Genomic DNA, 10,245 nt, shown 5'->3' on the forward strand with positions numbered 1-10,245 from the left:
TAAATAGATCCCTACGGTTGGAATTTTAATTCAGGAAATAAGATTTATGTTTTTTTCTTTTTCTAGTCTCTCTTCTTCCTTAAGGAGTCCACACCTACTCAAAAGGTGTCTTCCTCTTTTTGATGTATATCAAGAAGCTTAACACTATATAAGTTATTTAAACATATATTTTTGTTATTTTTTAAAAATGTATTTAGAAAGGTTTCAGATCCTAGAATGCAATTTATCTTAGAAGTTTATAATTTTAACTATTATCAATTAAAATGATGATTGTCCTTTTATACTCTTTACCATTACTTATACTTGAGATATACTCTCAAGTTGAATTTTCGTTTTAGTGTTTATTTAGCATGCCTTATGCTTTTCTACTAACATCTTTCAAAAATTATATTTTTTTTGGAGAAAAATTTTGATAATACCCCTAACATTTTTCATAAATTATATTTTTTTTCCCGCAATAGTTTGATAATTATTTTTGCAAATAGCTGAAGCTATCCCAAATGGGTCCAAGTGTTAAAACTAAAAGAAAATTCCTTATTGCAATTTTTTTTTATTTTCTTGTATATTCTTGAAAGAATAATTTAAATTACATGATTGCACATCACTTTATTAAAGCATTTGTCTGTTTCATTTTTCAGCGCTCATAGAATTTTGAGTATATTAATCTTACAAACAGTTGAAGTTTCCCATATGGGTTGCAAGTGTTAGAACTAAAACTAAATTTTTCATGACAATTTTAGGTTTTTGCTTTCTTGTCTAGTGATTTTACCATAGATGCGATTCTTGAAGAAATAGTTTAAATTACATAGTTGCACTTTATTAAAGCATTTATCTTTGTTTCATTTTTCAATGACAACTCTTTGATTACATTGATCTTGTTCAGGAAGAACAAAAAAGTTCTTGCTTCAACTTTGTGTGTGCATGCATCCATGCATGAACGTATCTGTAAGATAGCTTTGTGGCAAAGAATTTATTGAAGGGTGCACCCCATCTTCTCAGTCCTACCTGGAGATTTAAAAGTCATATAGTGTCATGTAGGTCCTCGTTAAGTTAGATATTTGTTTCCCCAAATAATTTTTGAATTATATTATTTAGTCTTCTGCTGGCCCCTATATTTTCATTTGTCTTTATGTGATGGTGATCTTTAAATTGTAAATTTTTCATGAGAAGCTTTACTTAATTTCTTTCTTGAGTACTGATCTTGAACCTGTCATTCACTTCACTGGAGTAGTGAACTAGCTTGTGCTTTGATATATGCATAGCTCTTCGATAGCATTGTTCATGCTTAGAAAGGTTCAAAAGGTTGTTGCTTATTAGTTTGTCAATTCTAATACCAAATTTAAAAAAAGAAAAAAAATGATTGTGTGGATTTCATGAACAGGTTAAGTTTGTAGATTGCTACACAGTGACAGCTCGTGAGCTTGAATCTATCACTACAAAGTATAATTTGACATCTATGTTGCGAGGTAAGATGTTCTCATATTAAAATTTTAGTCTTATTTATTGTTAACCCCTTTTTTTGGATCATGCTTCTCTTGCAAGTTCTGCAATGATATTTATACAGATTCTCTAGCGGGAGTTTTCATTTATCATCTATATATAGGGCAATAAGCCTCAGACGTGGATCATGATCAAATTTGTGATATAAGTACAATTTTTAATTACCCTTTTCATCATTAGAACAAGTTAGTTTTTACCTCTATATAACTTTTTAGTGTTATTTTTGGTTGTCAGTGGTTTATTAACTTAGTTATCTTACATGGATAGGGCCTCTTAAGTTGAGGTTGGAGTGTGTTTTTGTAGTTTTGTAGCTCACTTATAGTTGTGCCAGTGGCACATTATCGTCCGAGCACACTCGCTTCTCGCTCTCACTTTCACTCGCTCACTTTTTTTTTTTTTTTGCATCATATTTTATCTCTCTCCTCACACTTATTGGCTTCAGTAATTGGTGTGTTCCTGCCTCAACTTCACCAGGACGTTGTCCTTTTTTCTGCTCGTAGACCTCAGCATTGGTAATTCAACACCATCGATCACATGTTGATTGATGATCCTTGTTATGATGCCCCGACATATGTCATCTCCTCTGATCTCAATGCTCTGTTTTATTAACCTTTGTTGCTTCTATTGTGACCCCACTTCCAATGAAATTGGTGCCCTGTTTTCATCCACAGTAGAGATCATTTATGGAGGATACTCTGTAGTTGTAAATCTTTTTATTCTTCTTCCTCTTGAAATATATTTGATTTTTCTCTTGTCATGTAAAAGAATTGAGAAGAGTAGAAAAGTGGCACCTATTGATTGTAGAAACTTAGACGAAGTTCTTGATGTTTTACTCTATTGTGAGTTGGATATTGTATGAGTGGACAGTCACTTTGGGCTGCATTCCTCTTGTGACTGGAAAGAGAGAGAAATGATTAATCAATATTTCCTGAAAAATGATGAGAGGAATCGATGAGCAGTGTAGAGGAGAGAAAGAGGAGATAGGCAATCAATGGAATATTTGATTTGTTTCAATTCAAGATAATGAAATAACATCAGCCTAATGCTATTTATAGAAATAGGGTTTATAATTTAAATTGAAAATTAATTTTGACATCTAATCTAAATTGAACCATATCATCTTAATTCAAATTTAAAATAAACATCACGTAAATGTTGGCTCTATCGTAATGGAGAACATCTTTCTGATAAATAAAGGTTGAGCAAATAGAATACTGACATCATCCTTAGAATAACTACCCAACTGATTCGGTTCACGCCATGTTTCAATGATAGTTAGAGATATCTTGTCAACCCATACAACATTGAAAGAGCTTGAAGGTGTCTCTTCTTTCAGATTGCATCTAATTAATGTCTTTTCATACTCTCTTCATAGTGCTTCCACCAATTATGACTAACTTGCATCTGCTGCTATTTGTAAGAAGCATTTGTATGAAATATTCAACTTTTCTTTCAATCTTCATCCTTGTGAGATCTAGTGACATTCATCTTGCAACAGCTAAATGTCATCATATTTAATTATTTATCATAGTTTATCTACTCGTCTCTTGAACATGGGTTATTATCTTCCACATCCTAGGATGAACCATCACATATATTTTCCTCGTGCACTACATGCTCAATTGCCAAAGAATTATGAGGGTATCGAGATGTAAAGTGACCCTTAGAGAGGATTGTATAGAAGGCAGTATAATAGTTATCATGTTTTCTGCTAGTGATGCAATAAAAAAAAGATCACAAAATTACATAAATTAGGTCTTTCTTTCAAAATAAGAAAATACATAAATTAAGACACAAACACTTAAATTTTAAATCATGACATGACACAACTAAAAACAATTCTAAAAAAGCTTGCATTTCTTGATTGAGAAGAAAGATATAAATGAGGTGGACACTTGCGGAGAGAAGAAATAGATAAAAAGCCCGAGACAAAGTCAAAGAGAGGAGAAGAGAAAGGGGGACAAGAGCTAGGCGGAAACCAAATAGGCAGCCAAGGGGAAGGAACCAGCCATGGGACAGGAGCCAGGTGGAAACCAAACAGGCAGCAGAGAGGGGGAGGAAGGAATGAACCTGATTTGGCATTAATTACCCATTAATGAGCTGATTTTAGAAGAAGAAAACATCAGCTCACCAAAGGGGAAGCCCAAATATCAACCCCCCTTTGCCTACATCAGTTGGTCTAAGCTTGATGACTGAATCATGAACCCGCATTTTGTCATGATGAATCATTGAGCAATCAGCATGTTGTATTTTTCTTAGTGGTGCTAATTCTTTTGCTAGTTCATCAAGACATAGCTCCTTAAATTCATATTACAATTGGTTAGCATCCTCATGCACTAATATGCTCTGTCATATATCTATTCTACTCGATGGCTATCAAGGCATAAATTACTTTATCAACTCTACTATCCCTTGCAAAAGCATTTTAGCTCAAGATAAGCAAATGTTTTTCTTTTGTTTTTTGTTTTTTTTTTTTTTTTTTTTTTTTTTTTTTTTTTTTTTTTTTTGTTATTTGTTTTTCTTTTCTTTTTTTTTTCATTAGGAGCATTTGATTTTATGGCATAGTGACTCTTAAACTTGATAGGTTTCAAAATTACCCTCCTTAGATTTACCTTAGATGCATTAGTATTTGGCTTCCTAAAGTGTAACATCTAAATCATCCTACTTATATATATATATATATAGCAAATGATGCATAATTTTGATTGTGCTCATGTTTTGCATGCAGATTATAAGAAATTTATTTTCTTTAATTTTCTATACTCTGGATACCAACCTTGATTATTTATTTATTTATTTATTGTTCTAAGTGGAAGTTAACCTTTCTCTTCTTTAAATGGAAGCTCCTCTCCATGGATTTGCTTTCTGGTTCGATGCTGAGTTCAATGGTCCTTCAACGTTCCCTTCCAACAACAATTTACTCTCTGGGAGTTCAACTTCCGACTTGTATTCTAACGTTTATAATAATCAGAGGAGGCAAAAAGCCAAATCTGATCAAGTGCTTATGCTTTCCACTGCACCAGAGGACGAACCAACTCATTGGCAACAGGCATGCTTTATCTCATCCTTTTTCAGACTGGATTCTTATTTTCCAATCCTCTTTACCATTCTGAATACCATGGATTTACATACATACCACTGAATTTTTTATGGATTTACATATCTGATCTCCATATCTTTATATTTTTGTAGATAATATTCTAATTTTTTAAATGAATTCAACATATATACATGAAATTATATTTTTTTTATTTGGAATAAATGTATATTAGTTATATTTGTAATATCATTTAGAAATTAAGCTGTTAGAAAGTAAATATATAAATTTAAGTGACATTCCTTCAATTTTCTGACATTTCAGACCATACTGTACTTGTATGAACCGATAGAGGTCATACAAGATCAAACAATTGAAGGTTCCATTACACTCTCTCAAAGTAGGGAGAACCCACGCTTCCTGAATATTCACCTTGAGTACAGGTAAGCAAGAGCTTATGAACATTGAGATTAAGACTTCGTTTGGGACGGCTTTTTTGTTGCTTCTTAAAACAGTTTTTTATAAAAAAATTAAAATTTTTATATTATAAAGCTGCTTTAAGAAGCAACAAGAAAGTCGTTTCAACGAAGCCTAAAAATCCATGGGATACTTCTTTCTAATCAATCTCTCTCTTCTTTTGTTATTTTGTAATGTCTAAACAGTTCAGGAGGTCGGTCTTTCATAAAGGAGTCTATCATGCGATGATTTAGGCCTTGCAGATGCCATTATTAGAGGTTAGTTTCAGCAATGACTTTACTCTGCAAGTCTGAACCATTCTTCATGTTTAAACTTCTATAAGAGGGAGAATTTTGTTGGTCTTTTGAAGAATTTTCTTCTTATCAATTGCTGAACATATTTTGCATGCCATCTTCCTATGACCATATATGGTGTTTTTTCCTTATGTTGTAGATGTTATTTTAGTAATTTTAACCCATAATATTTAGATTATGATGGAGATAACTTACATGTTTGGGGCAAAATTTATTTAACATATTGTTCATAATTTTTTTTATCGGCTTTAATTTTTAATTGTTTTTTATTTAGATTTTTGTGGTGAGGAGTCTAATAGGGATAAGGAATTGAAGATTGAAGGACCAAAATGATTCTTGATTACTTAAAAGTTTTATTTTAATTCCATAATTTTTTTAAATGGATCCTAAATGATCTCATGGAAGGATTACTTTAGTCTCTATTTAAAGAGTTAAAAAATAAATTGAGTGTTTTTTATATTGTTGGAGATTATTTTAATTTTTGAAATAAAATTTGGGGGGCTAATCTGTCCTTTTCAAAATCAGAATATGATAACTATAAAAAATATTTAATTTTTTAAGAAAATGCAATTCAACATGATCTGTGGTTAAGAGTTTTGGCTATCAACTAAGAGGTCTTGGGTTCAAGACTTGTATATGTATTGTGTTTGTGAGTTGCCTTAATTGGCCTAATGTCCATTAAAAAAATTTCAAAATTTATTCGAAGATTATTTGAAATATATTTTTAGTAGATATTGAGAAGATGGTTTTTAGTCAAATATAACTTCATTTCAAGTTCATTAGGCGTTGAGGTATTAGAACAAATGACTATTCATCATTCTTATACAAATAATCAATCAGTTTATCATTTCTATACATTTATAACACTTTCTAAAAAAGGAACGAAGGTATAGAAAATTTCAATAATCGAATTCTTTGCAAGTTTGGTTAGGGATCATTGCATTATCTCTAACTTAGGTAAAACTCAATAATAATGGACTATATAGGTATGAATAAGTCAAGCGGAGCTTAAGTCGCTCCTAGTTTGAGCTTGAGTTCAAGTTTAAGCTCCGGCTTTGCTTTGATCTACTCTAAGAGTTAGCTCAAGAGATTGTTAAAATAAAAAATTTGGAATTAGAAGGTAAATAAGAAATAATAATTTTATATGGGAAAGTGAGATATAATTTGATAAGTTTATATTCAAACTTATGTTAATATGTTTTCAGTTTATTTTATTTTTATATTTTTTTTAAACAAGTTCGCTCATGAGATAACAAGTTGAGTTATGGTTGATATAAATTTGATTTATTTAGTTGAGCTCAAGTTAGATTGCAAGTCTGCTTGATATGCTAACACTATTGGTATGCTCAATTTAAATTTTTAGTATAAGAGTGATTTAAATTTGGATTAATTTTATTGTTACAAAAATAACAACAGTAACAAACCTTTATTTAACTGTGGAGTTGGTTACATGAATCTTTTTTCTCCATCGTGTTCTATTAAGAATCAAACTCTCATCTAAATTTAATAAGGAAATGTTATTTCTAATATTTTTTTAACTAAGTATTTTTAGGTCTATCTCTATCTTTCTTAACATAAGTCAAATCTAATGCATCTACTTTTCTAATCGGGTTATCGGAAGGTTGTCATTTTATGTGACCAAACAATCTAAAGTGACTCGCTTTAATTTTATCTTCCATTGGAGCTACTCCAACCTTTCATGTAGTTGCTCATTTTGTATCCTGTCTTTAAGAGAAGCCATTCATAGCATCCTCATCTCTGCAACACTTAATTTTAATATTATGCTTCTCTTTTAAAGGCCAACATTTTACATCATAAAACATTGCAGGTCTCACTTCCATCTTATAGAATTTTCCCTTCATTTTATTGATATACTATCAAAATTTTCATTAAATTAATTATAATTTTTTGCAATAATTTTTAAATCTCAAAATATACAAATAACCTTTGAATAAAATTTTCATAAATAAGTTATGAGATCATTTGAATTTTAATTTTTATGAATTTTTAATTGAGAGGATACACTTCAATGACAAATCTAATAATGATAAAAAAAAATTAAGTTCTCTTTATAATCATTATTTTTATTCTTATTGCACATCTTTAAATAATATTTTTGTAAATATAATCACAACAACAACTACTACGTTAAGCATTTGTCTCACTAAATGGGGTCCTATATGGGGTCGGTGACATAATTCTTCTTTTCTCCATTATGACCTTAAAAGTCAAATTCTCATTGAAATTTAATAAAGAAAATATCATTATTAATATTTTCTAAGTCTTTTTAGGTCTACGTCTACCTTTCTTAATCTTGGCATTGGACGGCCTCCGTTTCATGTGACCAAATCAACTAGGATAGCTCCCTCTAATCTTATGTTCCATTAGAGTTACTCCAACCTTCGTAAATATAATCACATTTAAAAAAAATCAGATATTAAATTATTTAAGAGTGGTTTCAATACACATTCAAAATTAATGTCATATCAAAAAAATTTCATATATTTAATTTTAATATTTAATTATATGACATTTAAATTATTAAATTATATTAATATTAATTTATTTAAAATAAAAAAAATTATTTTTATTTTAATATAGATATAATATAATATATCAATAAATATAAAATTTTCATCTATAAATATGAATGTATGTAAATGCTCCAAATTTTATCCCACCACATTTTATCGTAAACCCTTCCCCACTGAACTCCTTCAGAAATTCCTCGCTACCATTTGGTAGAGAAGATGATAGCGGTTCCAGCCTCGCGGAACTTCTCGCCGGCGGCGGCATTTTTTCGATCGTCCGGCGAGCTTTTCCTTCCACGGACGAAGTTCATGCCTGGTAAAACTCCCTCTTCGATTCGCTTCTCTCCCTGCACTTTTCCACGGAGAAGATTATTCAATCTTCAAGTTCGAGCCGCTAGGGCAGAATCCAGCGTCGCTTCTTTAGGCTCCAGAGCTCCGTATTTCGAGGTTATCTGCTTAGATCTATCATTTCCTTCTTCGATTACGTGAATGCGGTTTAATGTTCTTATTTTGACGTGTTTTCCTTTCAGCTTCCGGAGCCACTCACAGGGAAAGTATGGAAATTGGATGACTTCGATAGCTACCCTGCTTTGCTGGTGAAATGCCCTATTTATCTCGTCTGCATGCATTCATTAGGACAATTATTTGGTTTTTGGTCTTCTTGCTTTGTTATTAGGGCATGTTTGGCTACTCAAGTATGATTGTAAATGCTGGCATTTAAGATTAAAAAATTTTGAGAGGATTAAAATTTGAAAATTGCTTGGCAGAATTTTTCCTTTACAGAAAGGTGAATCATCTCTCTCAAATTCAGTCTACTAAACACAATATTCGATTTTCTGATATTCCTCAATTATGAATTCTACCAGCCTTCTTTTAGTTTCTCTCACCCATTACAATCTCTACTAGTATCTACACCTGTGGCTGATATTTTCACTCTTTTTACCAAAATATTCTTTTGAATAACAGTAAACTTGTATGACTCAGTAGGTGATGGATACGCTACGAACATAAACTGCAAGTTAGTTATTACTGTAATTTTACGAACAGCTATGAAAGATTTGGTTGTGAAAAACTCCTCAACCTTAAAATTTTTTAAAAAGTAGCAGAAAATTTAGTTAAATTGAAGTGTGAATGGTTCCTAAAATAAAATTAGGCAGAATTTTTAAAACTCTTATAAACTGATTTATTGTATTCCAAATCAATTTCCAACTCTTATAAACTGCAGCAGGATGGGCGAAGGGCTTTGGAGCTCTTCTACCATGGCCAGTTTGATGACTCGCGGCCTAACAGCAACATACCAGTCACAGGAAGGTATAATGCAAAGTTCCTTCTTAACAATTTTTACTTGCCAAATTATATGACTTACTGATTATTATAGTGAATTTAGGGATTTGAGCCTTGCAATAGATTCTGCTGTACTAAGTGCGCAGCCGTTAATAGCAGTTCAAAAACCCAGGTTAATCTTTTTTTCTGCTTACATTTTCTTTTACAAAAGCAAGACTGATCTAACCTGTCTATTTGTGTTGTTTTCTGTTTTCATTTCAGTGTTGGGTGTAGTATAAAGTGGCATCCTGATAAGAGAAAATAATTTAATAAATGGGATGAATAGCTTCTTCTTCTTCACCTCCGCAGCTGTTCCGAAGCCTAAGTCGTGCAATTGTTGTGAAAGAAATTTGAGTTCTCTTTTTTTTATTATTATTATTCAAAGAAACAACAGTATTTTAATAGCTATCATATTATAATAGATATGATTGTAAGAAAGTTATTTTCATTACAAAATGTAATAATATGAAAATTATAGTTAAACAAAAAAATGCCGCAAAAATTCATAAAATAAAATAAAAAAGTAAAAAAATTGTATCAAATGCGCTGAAAGTTGTGCCACGACTGTATGGCTATTGATCGGTTTGAGGATTAGAACACTATTCATCATTTCCTTTATTTTGATGTATTTTGAGTATGGCTCAGTTTTGTCTTTGATTAAAGTCTTTTTTTCCAGTTCCGGACAATATCCATATGTTGGCCAATTTATAATTATATCAATTAGTTAAAATTGAGTGTAGTATCAGCAGGCAAAATGGGGACATTTATCTAAAAGTAAACTATATTTTAAGTTGAATAAAACAATATTTTAAAAAACATAGTAAACCGATTCAACCCGTAAACCGGTCTAAGGCTGATGTACTTCATCTTTGAAAACTGATCGGCTTCAACTGCTTGTGAACCGGTCCTAGTATTTTAAAATCAGTTGGTTCAATTTTTTTTATTTTAGTAATTAAATAAATTTAAAATTTAATCAATTAAAATAAATATTATATATTAAAACTCTTAAATTAGTGTTAAAACTTGATTAAATATTACTTACAATATTTTCTCATGGTTTCATTACATCATACGAGTACCTATC

At 30.9% G+C, this 10,245-nt stretch overlaps 2 protein-coding genes across 3 annotated transcripts in view; both read left to right on the top strand.

The window, feature by feature from the left end:
- The window catches only part of LOC110113227 (probable protein arginine N-methyltransferase 6.2), a 51,641-nt gene extending 46,156 nt beyond the window's left edge, over positions 1–5,485 (top strand). For both annotated transcript variants that reach the window (XM_028692209.1, XM_028692210.1), the window contains 4 exons: positions 1,382–1,466; positions 4,344–4,549; positions 4,862–4,980; positions 5,200–5,485. In XM_028692209.1, the coding sequence (XP_028548042.1) occupies positions 1,382–1,466; positions 4,344–4,549; positions 4,862–4,980; positions 5,200–5,242 (453 nt within the window). In that variant the 3' untranslated portion in view covers positions 5,243–5,485. The remainder of the gene's footprint in view (positions 1–1,381; positions 1,467–4,343; positions 4,550–4,861; positions 4,981–5,199) is intronic.
- Positions 5,486–7,969: 2,484 nt separating this feature from the next.
- On the top strand, positions 7,970–9,684 carry LOC110113230. Its single transcript, XM_028692203.1, has 6 exons — positions 7,970–8,285; positions 8,369–8,536; positions 8,587–8,625; positions 9,067–9,149; positions 9,226–9,294; positions 9,384–9,684. The coding sequence occupies exons 1-6, from the start codon at positions 8,058–8,060 to the stop codon at positions 9,424–9,426; spliced, it is 630 nt and encodes a 209-aa protein (XP_028548036.1). The 5' UTR covers positions 7,970–8,057; the 3' UTR covers positions 9,427–9,684.
- The last annotated feature ends 561 nt before the right edge of the window (positions 9,685–10,245 follow it).

This window comes from Dendrobium catenatum, unplaced genomic scaffold (assembly GCF_001605985.2).
Source record: "Dendrobium catenatum unplaced genomic scaffold, ASM160598v2 original_scaffold_144855, whole genome shotgun sequence".
In the NCBI taxonomy this organism is placed as follows: Eukaryota; Viridiplantae; Streptophyta; class Magnoliopsida; order Asparagales; family Orchidaceae; genus Dendrobium; species Dendrobium catenatum.